The sequence below is a fragment of the Halichoerus grypus genome, chromosome 6, assembly GCF_964656455.1.
Source record: "Halichoerus grypus chromosome 6, mHalGry1.hap1.1, whole genome shotgun sequence".
Lineage (NCBI taxonomy): Eukaryota > Metazoa > Chordata > Mammalia > Carnivora > Phocidae > Halichoerus > Halichoerus grypus.
This window is the reverse complement of record NC_135717.1, coordinates 39,219,559-39,236,502: the sequence shown is the minus strand read 5'-3', so window position 1 is coordinate 39,236,502 and position 16,944 is coordinate 39,219,559. Positions and strand designations below refer to the sequence as shown.

General features: G+C 52.1%; 1 protein-coding gene across 3 annotated transcripts in view; it reads right to left on the bottom strand.

Annotated features, from left to right (window-relative positions):
* HAGH (hydroxyacylglutathione hydrolase) overlaps positions 1 to 16,944 on the bottom strand; it is a 17,611-nt gene extending 667 nt beyond the window's left edge. Inside the window, exons 1-9 of one of the 3 annotated variants that reach the window (XM_036083304.2) lie at positions 16,517 to 16,661; positions 16,147 to 16,285; positions 13,759 to 13,934; positions 13,239 to 13,303; positions 8,942 to 9,059; positions 7,984 to 8,092; positions 5,956 to 6,059; positions 5,602 to 5,703; positions 99 to 178 (exon numbers count right to left, since the gene is read on the bottom strand). In XM_036083304.2, the coding sequence (XP_035939197.1) occupies positions 99 to 178; positions 5,602 to 5,703; positions 5,956 to 6,059; positions 7,984 to 8,092; positions 8,942 to 9,059; positions 13,239 to 13,303; positions 13,759 to 13,863 (683 nt within the window). In that variant the 5' untranslated portion in view covers positions 13,864 to 13,934; positions 16,147 to 16,285; positions 16,517 to 16,661. Of the gene's footprint in view, positions 1 to 98; positions 179 to 5,601; positions 5,704 to 5,955; positions 6,060 to 7,983; positions 8,093 to 8,941; positions 9,060 to 13,238; positions 13,304 to 13,758; positions 13,935 to 16,146; positions 16,286 to 16,516; positions 16,669 to 16,806 lie in introns of those variants that run through there. The other 2 variants (XM_036083305.2, XM_036083303.2) reach the window with 2 other exon arrangements.

Genomic DNA, 16,944 nt, shown 5'->3' with positions numbered 1-16,944 from the left:
GCAGCCTCCACCATTTGGGGTCTGCAGGGGGGCTGGGGAGTGGACACTGTTGGGCTGGGTGAGGCAGAGGTGCAGACATCCCTGGAGTGCCCCCTCACCTCACTCTCATGAACGGGTTGTAGGTGAACTCCTCCGCGATGGTGGATGGCACCGTGGGCTCCCCGATACTGTACTTCTCCTGCAGAGGACAGAGGTCACTTTGATACAGAAACTTCTAAAGGTAACATTTCTAAGTACCTTCTCATGATCTTCAAACATCGTCCAACTCAGAAGGCAAAGTGAACAGAGTTGGGTCAGTGTGAGGACAGGCTCCTTCCTGCCATGGAGACCCAAGTGTCCCGGCCACCAACAACAACCTGTCCCTCCTCCCCTTGCTGTCTTGGAGATGGAGGGGATACCAAACTTTCTTTTCATTAATATGAAGTTTGTGTTTTACAGTATAGAATAACCAGCAAAAATATAGACAACACAGAAAAGAAGAAAACACCCAAGTGCCCCGGGTCCCTGCCCTGGGATGACCACCCCTCTGGAAGGTGGGGAGCTCTCATCACAGGGTGTTTGGGCAGGGCCTTCCCTTCACGGGCTCCCGAGGAGAAAGACCCAGAAGAGCCCTTTGGCAGGCACATTGGCAAATGGAAAAACAAGGAAAATTAAGGTAAAAATTGTTCTTTGAAAAGATCAACAAAATTGTTAAGAATGATGAAGGAACACAAATTGCCAACATCAGAAAGAGGTGATATCACTGCATATCCAACAGATGGGGGTGGGGACCAACTGCTCTAAAAGTAAAAGCCGGGGCGCCTGGGTGGCTTAGTTGGCTGGGCCTCTGACTTCAGCTCGGGTCGTGGTCTCGGGGTCCTGGGATCGAGCCCCGCGTCAGGCTCCCTGCTCGGCGAGGAGCCTGCTTCTCCCTCTCCTCCCCACTCATGCTCTCTGTCACTATCTCTGTCTCTCTCTCTCAAATAGATGGATAAAATCTTTAAAAAAAAAAAAAAAAAAAGGAAGAATTAAAAATTATATTTAAAAAAAAGTAAAAGCTAAATTATAAAACTTAAAAGAGGAAGCAAAGAAAAATTTTGACCTTGGGAAAAGTAGTTCTTAGATAAGAGACAAGAAGTATGAACCATAAAAAAAATTAACATGCTGGACTTTATCAAAATTAAAAATGCTTACTCTTCAAAAAACATTGTTGAAAAATAAAAAGCAAGCCACAGAATGGGAGAAACTATCTGATAAACTTACCAAAAAAAAAAGAAAAGAAAATCCTCTTATCAAAAATAAGACAATCCAATTTTTTAAATGGCCAAAAGATGTGAACAAACACTTCACAAAATGGCCAATGAGCATATAAAAAGATGCTCAACATTAACAGACGCTAGGGAAATACAAATTAAAACCACAATGTAACCCCACTACATACCCATTAAAATGACTAAAATCAAAAAGAATGACAATGCCAAGTATTGGTGAGGATGTAGGACAACTGAAAGTCTACACTTTGCAGGTAGGAATGTAAAATAACACAGCCACTTAGGAAAACAACTGGCAGTTTCTTCACAAGTCAAACATGTACCTGACACTACCCAGCCATTTCATTCCTAGGTGTTTACTCACGAGAAATTAAAAGGCATGCCACACAAAGACTTGTGCACAAGTGTTCACAGCAGCCAATAACTGGAAACACAAATGTCTACAAGTGAATGGATAAACAAACGTGGTCCAACCAATGGAACATTATTCATTATACTGATACATGCAGCAATATGAATCTCAAAATCATTCTGCTGAGTGAAAATAAAAGAGTACATAATGTATTCTCCATTTCTATGAAATTCTAAAAAATGCAAACTAAGGTCCAGTGGCACAACACCTCAGTGGTTGGAGCCACTGCAGAGAGAATGAGGCATGATGGGAATGTTCTGTACCTTAATTGTAAGGGCAGTGATTTCATGGGGGGGTGTATGTCAAAATCCACTCAGTCGTTCACTTTAATGTGGTTCATTACATGTGAACTAAACCACAGCAAAGTTGATATTTTAAAACACTATGAAAATTATGTCAATAAATTTGAAAACCTTGATAAAATGGGCAAATTCCTTGAAAGACACAAGTTGCTAACAAAATTGACTCAGGAAGATGTAAAAATCTAACAGCTCTACATAAAGACATTAATTCGTATCAACAAGATTTTTCCACAAAAAAACATTCAACATCCAGGTGACTTCATTGGTGACTTCTAACATTAAAGGAATAAAAAATAGCACAGAAAAACTCTTGCAAAAGAGGAGTAAACACTTTCTATTCATTTTATGAGGCCAGCATCACCCTGATACTAAGACCAAAGACATTACAAGAAAATAAAACTGGAGGGGCGCCTGGGTGGCTCAGTCATTAAGCATCTGCCTTCGGCTCAGGTCATGGTCCCAGGGTCCTGGGATCGAGCCCCACATCGGGCTCCCTGCTCAGCGGGAAGCCTGCTTCTCCCTCTCCCACTCCCCCTGCTTGTGTTCCCTCTCTCGCTGTGTCTCTCTCTGTCAAATAAATAAATAAAAATCTTTAAAAAAAAAAAAAAAAACTGGAGACCAGTATCTCTTATGAACACAAAAGAAGAGACTACAGCAACATAATACAGCATGACTAAGGTTTGTCTAGAAAGCACAGTTGGTTTAACATTTGAAACCAATTGATGTACTCCACCATATTAATTGAGTAAAGGAGGAAAAACATCATTACGTAACAGATGAAGAAAAAAAACAGTTCACAAAATTCAACACCCGCTGATGATAAAAACTCTTGCAAACCAGGAATATAAGTGAACTCCAACCTAAGAAAGAAGATTTACATAAAACCCACGGCTAATATCATACCTAATGGTTAAAGGCTAAATGCCTTCCCCCTAAGATTGGGAACGAGGCAAAGATGCCCACTCTCAGCACTTCTAGTGAACACTGTCCTGGAGATGGTAGCCAATGCAATGGGGCAAAACAAGTAAAAAGGCACATAGATTGCAAAAGAAAGAATAAAACCGTCTCTATTTGTTGATGACGTGATTGTGTGCTAAGGAATCTTTGGAAAAGATGCTAGAATGAGGGAGCTGAGCAAGGTCATAAGGATATAAGATCAAAATGCAAAAATCACGTATTTCTAAAGACTTCAGCAAATAATCATCTTCAATAAAATCCAAAAACATGAAGTTCTTAGGGATATATTTAACAATATATACAATTTCTGTAACAATGATAATTATAAAATATTGCTGAGAAAAACTAATGACCTCAATAAATGGAAAGCTATAGCAGATTTATGGAAAGACTCAGGATTTTTAAGACCTCAGTTCTCTCCAAATCTTTTGTTACAACAGTCCCAATCCAAAGCTGACTTTTTTGGTAAAAATTAACAAGATAATCCTAAAATTTATATGGAAATGCAAAGCACTTAGAAGAGCCAAAACCAATTTTAAGAAAGTCTACAGTTAGGGGATGTACACAACCTGACTCCTAGACTTACCACCAGCTACAGTAATCAAGAGCGTGCGCTACCGGTGGAGAAGTCCTATAGATCAGTGGCACAGAGGGGAGCATCCAGAAGTGACTCATGCCTACACTGTCCGTTTTATTTAGCAAAGATGCCAGGGTAGTCCAACGAGGAAAAAACTGTTTCCAACAAATGGTGTTGAGCAGCTGGATGTGAATATGCAAAAAAAAAAAAAAAAAAAAGGCCCTTCTACTCTTAACCTTAGACCATACACAATTTGAGAAGGATCACGAACCTACATTAAATCTGAATACACATAAAAGCTAAAACCATAAACTTTCAGGAGAAAACACAGCAGAGTCTGTGACAAGGGGCGTGCAAAGATTTCTTAGGACACACAAAGTGTAGAAGAAAATAAACTGATCTTCACCAAAAATATAAACTTGTATTCTTGAGAAGACACTGTTAAGGAAAAAAAAAAAAAGGCAAGCCATAAAAAGTGAGAGAAAATATTTGATATACATTTCTGACAAAGACTTGTTTCCAGAATATATAAGGAATTCCTGCAACTAAGAAGACAACCGCATTTTTTAAATGGACAGAAGATTTGAACATACGCTTTGTAAAAGAAGACCTGTAAGAGGCCAGTGAGCCCATGAGAGACGCTCTGTTTCATTAGCTATCAGAGAAATGGAAATTTTAAAACCACAAGGAGACACCAGCGCACACCTCACAGAACGGCTCACATTTAAAACATCAACACTGCACGTGGAGCGTTCCTAGAGGGAAGGCCGTCTGGTAGCTTCTTACAAGTGAAACCTACACGAACCGTACCTACCCCTGGGGTGTGCACCCGTGAGCAGCGAAAACCCGTGTCCACGCCAAGACGTGCACACAGAGGGTCGCAGCCGCTACCCCGACAGCAAACAGCTGGGGACCGCCTACGAGCCCGGCCGTCTGCAGACAGCACAGCACATTCACACCAGACGCTGCCCCGAAATAAAGAGCATCAAGGAAACTCAACAGTTATGCTGAGCCGAAGAGCCAGATGCAACTTGTGTTCTAGGGCTCTGTTTGCGGGAGACTGCAGAACAGGGTGGCCTACGTCACAGCGCATCCGTAGTTGGGGGGACGGGTGCGGAGCGGCAGGGGATGCCCTGGGGTCAGACGGGCACATGCTGTCAGAATTCATCAAACTGCGTACTGCTCACTCAAAACAGGTATCTGATTGAATGAAAATGATCCTCAATAAAGAGGAGTTTTTTTTTAAAAGCGAGTAACTCTGAAAAGAATCAGTTCCGTGTGTATAGATTGCTACGGACAGGGCACTAGGACTCGTTATTAAATGAAACAACCACAAAACAATACATATAGCAAACATACAGGGTGAGTCCTGTGCTGTCATGAAAAACTCTCCTCTGTGCACTGCAAAAAAAGGAGTAATGTTCGTCAACTGACACAGGTGGTGTATTCTAACAAGTATGATTTTGTAAGCCCATGCTCCAAATTGATAAAGATGCTCGAAAAAAAACAGGTGATTAAAAAACAAAAGTTGTCACTGAACGGAGCAGAAGGCCCCACACGAGAGGACTCCCGGGTGTGTCTTTCTGACGCCCTCTCTTGGGGACTGAGAGGGACAGGAAGACAGACCCCCACGTCCAGGAGCACGTCCCTTAGCCCAGCCACCTGCAGCAGCACCAAGGATGCGTCCGGGACAAGAAGCCAACCCTGCAACCAAACCTCCGAGCCCCGGGGTCATCACAGAAATAAATGCCTTTCAGACAAGCAGCCTCTGGGGCGACTCCCACTGCTGGCCCCAGACACAGAGGCTGAGCTGCTAATTCACGGTCCTGCCTACCGCGTGGCCCAGCACATGGAGAACAGGTCAGAGACCCGCAGCTCCGGCCTCCCCTGGGCACCTGCTAGAAGTGCGGGATCCCAGGCCCAGCCCAGACCCCCTGGGTGGACAAGGACCTCAACAAGACAGCCAGGGCTTCCTCGCTAGTTGAGGCGGGCCGGGAGGAGCACCTCGTGCGCACACTGGAGACGGTGCCCCGAGAGTGGCTCCTGGGGAGCCCTGTCATGGTCACTGCCCCGCAGACACACCCCACAGTGCACCCCGCTCACCTTGGCCCAGGCCAGCTTCTCCTGGATGGCAGCGTTGTTGGGCTCTACGTGCCGCGCGAACTTGAGGTTGTTGATGGTATACTCGTGGCCACAGTACACTCTCTGAGGAAAACACCAGACTGTGAGCTCGGAGTCTCCGCAGTCTGCCCTCAGACCCCTCGAGGACGGGCTTGCGGGGCTCTGGGCTAGGTCCCGTTAGCGATAAGCATGACACAGACACTTCTTGCATGCGTGTTAAACAACAATAAAAATATATTAACAGAAAAGCCTCGCTTCCAGATGAAGTGCCCCCGCGCCCCCGCTCTCCGCAGCCTGGGAGGGAGGTGAGGGCCCCGCTCGTGGGCTGCCGCCTACTGTGTCTGGAGGGAGCCGGCCCAGGATCTCAAGTAGGGCTTTGTGCATCTCATCCGCTGTCCCTTCGTAGAACTTCCCACAGCCAGCCACAAACAAGGTGTCACCTGAGAAACAGGACAGCCAGGGAGCAGTGGGGGGCCGCCAGCAGGACAGAGACAAACCAAGAAACCCTAACCCCCAGCTCTCGGCTCCCACCCCCCAACCTCTCCCCTCAAGTCTAACTGGCACCACCAGCCCCCCCAAACAGCTGCTCAAACCCACACCTTAGGGTCACCCCACTCCTCTCTTCACCGCCCCATCTTGTCAGCCCTAGCACCAGGACTGCCAAACCAGCCCTTGTACCTACCAGCCCAGCAGCCCTCCCAGGCCCGCCTCCCTAGGTCTCCTCTTAGCCTCTGCGGCCAGCATCAGCCTGCAGGATCCCCCCCTGAGCTCACCAGCCACCACCTGAGTCCTCAACACACAGGCCTACCACCTCACAGACCCCTTCCTGCCTCAGCCCTTCAAAGGGGCGTCCCCTCCTCCTGACACCCGGCCATCTGCTGCTGCTTCCCTGCCTGGTCTCTTCCTTGGGAAGGACTCCACGGCCAGTGGGAGCTCGGACACATTTGTTTTCCAGGCCCCAGTGGTGGGGTGTCCTCCTCCATCAGCGCTGGCCAGACCTCTTCCCAAGGAGCCTAAGCCACAGCCCAGGGCCATGGGGCCGCCCCAGACAGGAGTCAGGGCCCCCCAGCAGACAACAGGACAACCTAGTGTGGGTGGGATTGGGGCTGTCCCCTGAACGACCTCTCCAGGTACGTCGAGTCTGGGAACCAGCGAGAAGTCCACGAGACCCCAGAGGAGGCTAGGGCACACACAGGTGCAGGAGACTTCGAGCTCGGGCCCTCCCTCCAGGGAAGCAGCCCCTATTCCCACGCCTGCTGCCGGGGCCTCGCTGGACACCCTGGTTCCCACATGTCCAGTCCTCACTGTCCAGGCGGCAGACACTGGAGCCTCAGCATGGAGGACGCTACACGACTTGTCCGTACACTGCACCCCGCCAGTTGCTGTCCACAGAGGACAGGCACACCGCGTAGCGCCTGGGCTCAGGGCGGGGTCTCACAGCAGGCAGCCTCACCTTCCAAAGCGGGGACATGGCTTCTCTCATCTGCGCAGTCCCCAGGGACCCGCCTCCCCCCACAGCTGGGCAGGTTGACATCTGGGGGTTTCCCCCGCGCAGCAGTGACAGGGACACAGGCGCGACACCAGCTGCCCATGGCCACTCAGGGGGCCTCCGCACTCGCTGTTCCGCAGGTGGCGCCGGGGGCCAGTTCCCCTGCCCCACACACTGGGGGCCGAGGCAGAGCGAGTCCGGGGTCCCCGGGGTCCCACGACGCGAACTCGGAGTCGGCTCAGGGCCTGCACCTGCTGCTACTGCACTGGGGACACTGACGACTGTAGTCTTTAAAAATACGCTTCGGTGTGGGGGTGCTGTGGGATTCACGAGGCCACAGAGGCCCCTCCACCTGTTAGCACCTCTGCTGGAACTAGGAGCCCAGAGCCCCATTTGCTGGTGACCGAGCCCCACGCACACCGGTCCCACCACAGAGCTGCTCCAGGAGCCCCATCGCATTTCCCAACTGGCCCTTGCTGCAGTGACGTCACGACTGAGACTTAAATTTCTGCAAGACTCGATGTTGGCTGAGAAAGGTCAGGAGGCAGAGGGGCCTGGGCACAGCCAACAGGCCTGCTCTGCGCTGCAGCGGATGCACCCGGCCATTCTGGTCTCGCCGCTCCCAGCCAGCAGCAAGAGCGGCTCACCTTCTCTCCAAAGGGAGAAGCCCCCAACTACTAGAAAGGCCTGTCCTGACAGTGCTCCTCACACAGCCTGAGGCTGGGGCCCTTCGTGGGCTCTACCTGAGGGCCCGGCGCAGCAGGCCAGGCTGCAAACGCGCCGCTTCTCGCCCCGAGTGTTCAGAGACATCCCTAAGTCAAGCGGGTCTTTGCAGAGAATCCCTCGCCCCGGCTCGCACACCTGAACTCTCTCACCTGTGAACACAGCAGGAGGCTCAGAGCTGCTGGGCTTGCTCACAAAGTAGCAGATGTGTCCAGAAGTGTGGCACGGTGTGGACAGGCACTTGACGTTGAGAGACCCCACCTTAAACAAAGCTGGTGCTGGCACGTGCTCCCCACACGCTGGGGGGCCCCCCACAGGTCCCTCCCCCCTCGCACCCGCCACTGCCCCATGGGGGCGCCCCCGGCAGGGGCGAGAGGACTTCAGTCACCGCTGCTCCACTGAGCAGGACATGCATCTTGCTGGTGACCGTGGGACTCAGTCCCCAAGGGGCCCCCAGAGGCAAGGCCCGCCCTGGAACCTGGTGCTGGCTGGCGTGCAAAACCAAAGGAAGAGACCTCAAAATCAGGCCAAATCTGAACCAGGTGTCTTGCTTCTTAGAAAAGACAGTTTTCCTTCTTGGGTGCTTGGCCTTCTGTTTGGTTTTCCTTCCTGTCTCCCACAGCCCTCCCCCCACCCTTAACCTCAAAAATGTTCAAGCCTACAAAAAGACTGAACTCAAGATGAGCATCGGTGTGCCCTTCCCAAGGGTCACCGATCGCGAACAGACCCCCGCCTCCCCCCCGTTTGCCGTGTGCACACGCGCACGAGGAGCTGCACGCATGCGCATACCGCCCCCCCCCGGGCGCCCGTGGAAGCCCCTGGGAACCCCCTCTCGCTTAACCTCACAGGGTCACTGCGTCCAAGAGATGAACAGTGACGGGTCACTGTCCATGTTCCAGTTTCCCTGATTGTCTCAAAACCGGGCCTGACCGCTTCTCCCCGCGGCCAGGCGCCCTCCGCATGCCGCCCCCCACCCGTGGCCAGGCGCCCTCAGCATGCCGCCCTCCACCCGCGGGGTCCCTGGCTCAGGGAGGAAATGCCAGGAGGGGGGGCAAGTGTCCCCACCGCACCCCTGCCCACTGGAGTGCCTTCCGTTGGTTCACTGCTCACCTGCAGTGTGGAGAGGTGCGTGACCTTGTGAGTCAGGGCCCCAATCCGGTCATCACCCCCGCACACCTTCAGCCCAGGCTCCAGCTTGACCAGCTTCTCGTTCCCGCCAGCGTGGTCCCTAGAAGTCGGAAAGGAGACCTGGGTTCCTGCTGATGGGACTGGGCCTGCTTGCTCTTAAACCCCTACCACAAGTCTCCTTTCCTGGTTGCCTTCTCGGTAGAAACGCATCTCCCAACACAGGAAACTGGCTTGTCATTTGGCTCCACTGAAAAGAACATTCTGAGACATGCCTTTCCGAAGTGAGGCATTTCTGTGCTCCTGCCCTGTGGCTGCGGAAGCTTCTGAAGCAAACAAACCAAATCCCAAACACCTAGATAATCCCTAAGGCCCAGCTCCCAAGCTTTGGGCACATAAGAGTCACCTGAGGATCTGTTAAGGAGCACCAAGTCGTGACTCCCTGCCCCACATCCTGACGCAGTTGGCCTGGGGGCAGCCTGCAGAGCAGGAGTTTTAAAGCGCCCCCACCCGCGTGACTCTCACAGGTGGCCCAGTTCAGGACCCACTGCCCTGAGCAGGTGGAAGCTGTCTTCTAAAAAGGCAATGTCCAGGGCACCTGGGGGGCTCAGTTGGTTAAGCGTCCAACTCTTGATTTCGGCTCAGGTCATGATCTCAGGGTCGTGAGATTGGTGGAACCTGCTTAAGATTCTCTCTGCCCTCCCTGCTCTCTCCCTCCCTAAAAATAAATTAATGATAAATAAAATGGCAATGCCCCACTCAAAAGACCACCAAAAAACCCACTAAAACTGATAAACAAATTCAGTAACATTGCAGGATACAAAACCAATGCATAGAAATCTGCTGCATTTCTATATGCTAATGAAGCAGCAGAAAGAGAAATTAAGAAAATGATCCTGTTTAAACTGCACCAAAAATATAAGATACCTAGGAATAAACCTAACCAAAGAGGTGAAAGAACTGTACTCTGAAAACTATGGAACACTTACGAAAGAAATTGAAGAGGACAGAAACAAAGACATTCCATGCTCACGGACTAGAAGAACAAACATTGTGAAAATGTCTATACTACTCAAAGCAATCTACACATTTAATGCATTGCCTATCAAAATACCACCCCCATTTTTCACAGAGCTACAACAAAGAATCCTAAAATTTCTATGGAACCACAAAAGACCCCGTATAGCCGAAGCCATCCTGAAGAACAGAAGCAAAGCTGGTGGCATCACAATTCTGGATTTCAATCTATATTACAAAGCTGTGATCACCCAGACAGTATGGTACTGGCACAAAAACAGACACACAGATCAATGGAACAGAATAGAGAGCCCAGACATGGACCCTCAACTCTATGGTCAACTAATCTTCGACAAAGCAGGAAAGAATGTCCAATGGGAAAAAGACCATCTCTTCAACAAACAGTATTGGGAAAACTGGACAGCCACATGAAAAGAATGAAACTGAACCACTTTCGTACACCATACACAAAAATAAATTCAAAATGGATGAAAGACCTAAATGTGAAACCTGAAACCATAAAAATCCTAGAGGAGAATACAGGCAGAAACCTCTTTGACCTCGGCTATAGCAACTTCTTACTAGACACGTTGCCAGGGGTAGGGAAACAAAAGCAAAAATGAACTATTGGGACTTCATCAAGATAAAAGGCTTCTGCACAGCAAAGGATACAGTCAACAAAACTAAAAGGCAGGCTACAGAATGGGAGAAGATACTTGTAAATGACATATCTGATAAAGGGTTAGTATCCAAAATATATAAAAAGCTTATATAACCCAACACCCAAAAAATGAATAATCCAATTTAAAAAATCGGCAGAAGACATGAACAGACATTTTTCCAAAGAAGACATCCAAATGGCCAACAGACACATGAAAAATGCTCGACATCACTCGGCATCAGGGAAATACAAATCAAAACCTCAATGAGATACCACCTCACACCTGTCAGAATGGCTAACATCAATCAACAACACAAGAAACAACAGGTGTTCATGAGGATGTGGAGAAAAAGGAAACCTCGTGCACTGTTGGTGGGAACGCAAACTGGTGCAGCCACTCTGGACAACAGTATGGAGGTTCCTCAAGAAGTCAAAAATAGAGGGATGCCTGGGTGGCTCAGTTGGTTAAGCGACTGCCTTCGGCTCAGGTCATGATCCTGGAGTCCCAGGATCGAGTCCCGCATCAGGCTCCCTGCTCGGCAGGGAGTCTGCTTCTCCCTCTGACCCTCCTCCCTCTCATGCTCTCTGTCTCTCATTCTCTCTCTCTCAAATAAATAAATAAAATCTTTAAAAAAAAAAAAAAAAAAAGAAGTCAAAAATAGAACTACCCTATGATTCAGTAATTGCAGTACTGGGTCTTTACCCAAAGAATGCAAGAACACTCATTCAAAGGGAAACATGCACCCCGATGTTTATAGCATTATCTATAAGAGACTAATTATGGAAACAGTCCAAGTGTTCATCAATTGATGAATAGACAAAGATGTGGTATATATATGTGTGTGTACATACACACACACACACAATGGAATATTATTCAACTATAAAAATGAAACCTTGCCATTTGCAATAACACGGATGGAGCTACAGAGTATAATGCTAAGCGAAATGTCAGAGAAAGATAAACGCCACATGATTTCACTGATATGTGGAATTTAAGAAACAAAGGGAAAAGAAGAGAGACAAACCAAGAAGCCGACTCTTGAGAAGAAACAGATGGTTACCAGAGGGGAGGCGGTGGGGGGAAGGGTTATGTAGGTGATGGGGATTAAGGAGCGCACTTGTGATGAGCACGGAGTAATGGACAGAACTGCTGAATCACTATGTTGTACACCTGCAACCAGTATAACACCACATGTTAACTGGAATTAAAATAAAAACTTCTTTAAAATTTAAAAAATAAAGAAAAATGAAAACACTTATATCTTTAAACAAACATACATACATAAATCGATCACCAATGCCCGAGGGCGATCAGGGGCCAGCGACCAGCCCATAACGCACCCGGGGACATGCACAGCCTAAGCCCAGCCACGGCCCTGCACCAAGCTCCCTGCACCTCCCAGGACAAGGCGAGGGCTCCTGCCCCTCACTACACACTTATCCACGGAGCCCTTCGAGGGGCCCCGACCCAGCAGGGCGCACAGATAGCAGGGGCCGCCCGGCCCCGCCCTGCCATCTGCTACACACAGGGCAGTGCCAACGCGTCCACACGCGTCCACACGTTCCGCTGACCTGCGCAACCACCGCCTCACCATCTCCTCTAGTGCAGGGAGGGAGGCCCTGGCGCCCTGGGGCTCGGTCTGGGGCCGAATTTGGGGTTTTGTATTGTAGCATAAGCATATGAAAAACCCCAGAGCGTCACAACTTGAGAAAACTGACCCAGCCGTTGCTTAGCAAGGGAGCGAGAAGCCAACCCTGAGGCTCGCGGGGAGGCAATCTGGCTTTTTCCCAGAAAGCCCAGCGGCACAGCAGCCAAGGGCAAGGCTGCCAGCCGACCCCTCTGCATTCAGGAATTAACAGCTGATGCCCCCGGGGCTAAACCCCAAAGACTCTGGGTGCCTTAGTGACATCAACCAAGAAGTGGCCACCGTTGAGCAAACTCTGGCCAACCCACATCCTCAGGACACCCCCGCGGAGACACCGCACCTCACAGGTGAAGTGCAGTGAGAGTCGCTGGCTGCCTTCAGGCACTTACGTGGAAAAGACAATTCAGAGCCAAACAAGTATTTTTTTCAAGCTGTGAAAAGTCTCAGAATTTCAAAAACCCCACAGGAGGGTCTTGGACAAGCAGCTCTAAGCCCTAAAACCCAAACACTTGGGTGCTTCTTTCATCCCTTACCTTCAATTTCGAGAACCACAACCTCTCCAAACAGAGCTGCTTGATTTTTAAAAACACTAAGGTCTAGAATAGTTTCTTCCCTGACATCAAAGCCAGTCTCCCATCACACAAGCCCAGGATCTGCTGCTGGAGGTCCGCCCCATGGAGGCCAGGGCCAGGGCCGAGGGCGCAGGGCAGCAGTACGGAGCCTAGAGCCCACACGTCTTCTCAGAATCCCACTGGGGCTGACCCTCAGCGGCACAGAGAACACGGCTGGGCGGGGACAAGGGCTTCCAGCACTCCAATCTCGCAGGCCTCCACCTGTAGGAGGGCCCAGGGAGCCCACAAGTGCCCAATCCCCACGGACACCAGCCCGGTGTGCACACGGGGGTGCACATGGCCGGGAGCCGACAGGCCCAAGCAGCTGGCTGGTGAGGGCTTACCAGTGGTGGTGAGTGGTGAGCACCGTGGTCAGCTTCACACCATGCTTTTTCACCGTTTCTACAACCTGCAACCAAACGTGAGGCAAGATGGGGGCCATGGTCACACTCCTGGCACTGGCCAGCCGAGCTGCAGGGTGCCCAGCAGAACCCAGGATTGGCCAGGAGGGGCCGTGCCCTGTCGTGACCCTGCCGACTTGCCCCCGCTCCAGGTCTCTCTTGACCCAATTGGCAACTCAGGGCCAGCCACGACCTCTCCAAGCCCCTCCAGCGGAGGTCACCGCCCCCGGGGCTTCCTGGCGCCCCGGGACCTTACAGACAGAAGCCCATTGCTCTCCCCACCCAAGCCGTTGGCAGCCTCCACCCCTCACTGGCCTTCTGCCCGACGGCAGAGTGGCAGGCCACCAGTTGTTTTTCAAAAACCAAATGAGTGAATTTCTGTGTAGCTTCGGCCAAGCTACAAGGACACTGCAGCTATTAGCCCTGGCAGGGGACAAGGTGGTGCTGGGGCCCTTCCTCCCACCTTCTGGGGCTGCACCGGGTCCACAACGGCGGCCTCCTTGGTCTCATCATCGATGATCAGGTACATGTAGTTGTCGGTCAGTGCGGGCAGTAACTCAACCTTCATGGTGCCCTGTTCCACAGTCAAGCTCTTCCTTAAGTCCGTGTGATGGAGAAGGACTCCCAGCAGGGCTGGGCCTGAAGACAAAGAGCAGCTTCGGTCAGTGTCCAAGGGAGGCTGCCCCAGGCTGAGACTTAAAGACAAACCCTCGGCCCGGGAGGCCCCACGTCCCAGGGAGACAACATCCCAGGAAAGTGACTCGGCGAGCAGCAAAGTGTGAGGCTCGCCGCGTCGGGTTTTCTGAGTTCCTTCAGTAAAGAAGAAAATATCCTCATTTTACCACATTCGTAAGAAAAACACAGAAAATTCTTCACATGCATATTCACGGAAATCACTTCTTTCAGACTATGATCCTGATTTTCTTTTTCGAGAGCTCTCAGAGGACAGAAGTGCTGGCTTGTGCCTGTGATTCAAACCAGTGTCAGAAGTGACCAGTGCCAGTCCCGCGGTGTTCACACCCGAACCAGAAAGACCACAAAGAGAGGAACCCGGAGGGCGAGGGCCTCTGACCCTTCCTAGGCCTCCAGCCAGAGAGGAAAACAATATTCACTTTCATAGGCAGGAACTCGAAATTTGGATCATGCACAAAACACACCAGGGCCTGAGACATGGGACAGGTGGCCACTTGTTCCAGATTCAAGTGTGCAGGACACAGAATCGCCATCCAGTTGAACCGAAGGACCCTGCCAGGATGTGTCAAGAGTGAGCAAAAGCCAAAAGCATCTTCCACCGAGGAGTCAGGTGCCAAACTATTTTCAACTCCTATTCAATCTAAAAACTCAGAGGCCCCAACAATACTTTGTCTTAATGTGAAAGAGATGAACACCACAAAAAGTGACAGAAGACAGCCATGAAATACTGGGGGAGGTGCTGGAATGGGGGCCTCTTCCAAAAGGGATCCAGAAAGCAGGCAGGACCCACTGACTGACAGACCACATCTCCAGCGGCCACCTAAAGCTGAATTCAACCTTATCTGCCACGGCCAGAGAAACTGTCTGATCTGCAGCTTTAAAGAGTACACAGAGATAGCCAATTCCCCTTTCCCTGGACAACCAGCTGGGCATTTTCCAGGCCCTTCTCCTCATGCACAGCAAAACAAACATCTCTGTATGATGTTTCTGTGATATTCCACCTTCCCTAGGCCCCAGCCCTACCTGAGCCCAGGAAGGACTACAGAGCGGAGTATGCGTACTGGGGGCTGGGGAGGGAGGAAAGCAGGACTGAAACAGGACTGTGCTTCGAGTCTGGGAGAGGAACACCGCCCAGGTGAAGGAAACATGATTACATCCTGTGCTCAGGTACTATAAGGGTTCTCCCGGAAAACCTGGGGAACTTCGTTATTTCTGCAGGCACCACCAGAAGCCTTATTCCTTTTCCAAAAATTATATGCCTGAGAAATGCTTCCAGTTCACTGGTTTGCAACTGTGACCTTTTGTATAAGCAGAGGGCACAGAGGTGCAGCCTGTAGTCCAGGCCAAGTCCTGAGACATGTTTTGTTCCACTTCTCTTGAGCTGGGCCCGTCCTTCTGCACAGCATCCAATGGCTGGCACTGGGCTCCCTTCTGAACGAGGTGGCCACAATCTTGCCAATTCCCTACAGTCCCACTTACACTCTCTGCCTGACTCCGGAAGCAAAAAGTCTTAGCCCTGACACTCTGAGGAGTGTCCCCAAGTGGGAAAAAGGACAGGTTCTTTCCTTAGTAACGGCAACACCTTACCCGCTCCAGAACCTTGAGTGCTCTCAGTGAGATCTAAAATGGCCAAGGACGGCTTCGCCTCCTATGTGGTCATTTCTCCAACCGCTAACCATCTCCCAAAGACTCGGGTTAACCTACTGCCCCTATTGCCACATCAGCCAGATAAGATATCAGGAAATAAAGAAAGATTTCAAAATCAAGGTCAAAATATTCCAACAAAGCAAGCGGTAACTCCCAGTGGGAAAGGAAATCTGACAGCTGGAAGCACAGGCCCTGGGAAGCCCGCGTGCCCAACGCCTCTCCTTTTAGAGGGAGGGCCAGGGCCCCGCAGCCCCCAGGACCCAGTCTTGTTGGAACCCGAGTACTGGCCCGGCTTCCTGCCCTTTATCTGCACTTTAGAATCGTGTACCCCGGGTTTTTCTTGTCAGCTGAAGCTCGCGGGAAGAGATGGGAAGGCAGTCCCTGGGGCGCTAGGCCCGGCTGTGCCGCCCCGGGGCGCACACACGAGGGGTCCGCCCGGGCGGGGAGGGGACCCCCAGGAGGGCCGCGGGCGGGAGGGGGCGCGGGGCTCCTGGGGCCCACGTCTCCTTACCCGGCACAAATCCGCCAGCAACCCCCAGCTGACCAGTGACCCCACTCTGTCTTCAGCCCCCGCAAAGTCTGACTCAAGTGCCGCGGGGCCTTTTCTCGACCCCAACCGGCGCGCCTGGACGCCGGCGAGGGTTACAAGCCTGTGTCGACAGAAAACAGCGTCAGCCCGCGGCGGCCCGGCCACTCCCGGCCGCCCCCAGCGCCCGGAGCCGGCCACCCGCCCGGCACCGCCGGACCCCTCGCGGGGGCGCGGCCCAACCGCCGCTACGGGGTCACGACGCCGGCGGGTCCCTCTCCGCGGGCCGGGCCCCGCGCCCCCGGCCTCTGTCAGATGCGCCCCTCGGCGCCCCGGCCGGCGCCGGCCCACCTACCCAGGCCGTGGCGGGCGCAGGCGGCTCCCAGCGCGGCGAGGCTCCGGCGGCCGAGCAGCCCGCGGCCCAGCACCATGACCCGGGGCGGCTGGGCGGCTGCTGAGGCGACAGCGGGGCGGCGGCGCGAGGGGCGGGAGGGCTGCACACGCCGGCGGCGCGCCGCGGCCAATCGGCGCCCGCCGCCCCGCCCCCCAGTCAATCAGCGCAGGTCTCGCGCCCCCGCCCCAGACCCCGGCCAATCAGCGCCCGCGTCCAAACCCGTGCCCGCTCCGGGCCGGGCTGCTGCGTACCTGAGTGCGGGCCGGGAGCCGCGAGCTACCGGCGGCGGTGGCGGCGGCCGGAGAGCAGCGACAGGGCCTCAGCCTCTCTCCAGGGACCAGGCCAGTGTCCCGGGGCAGCTACTGGACAGCGGCTCCCAGGAGTTGAGG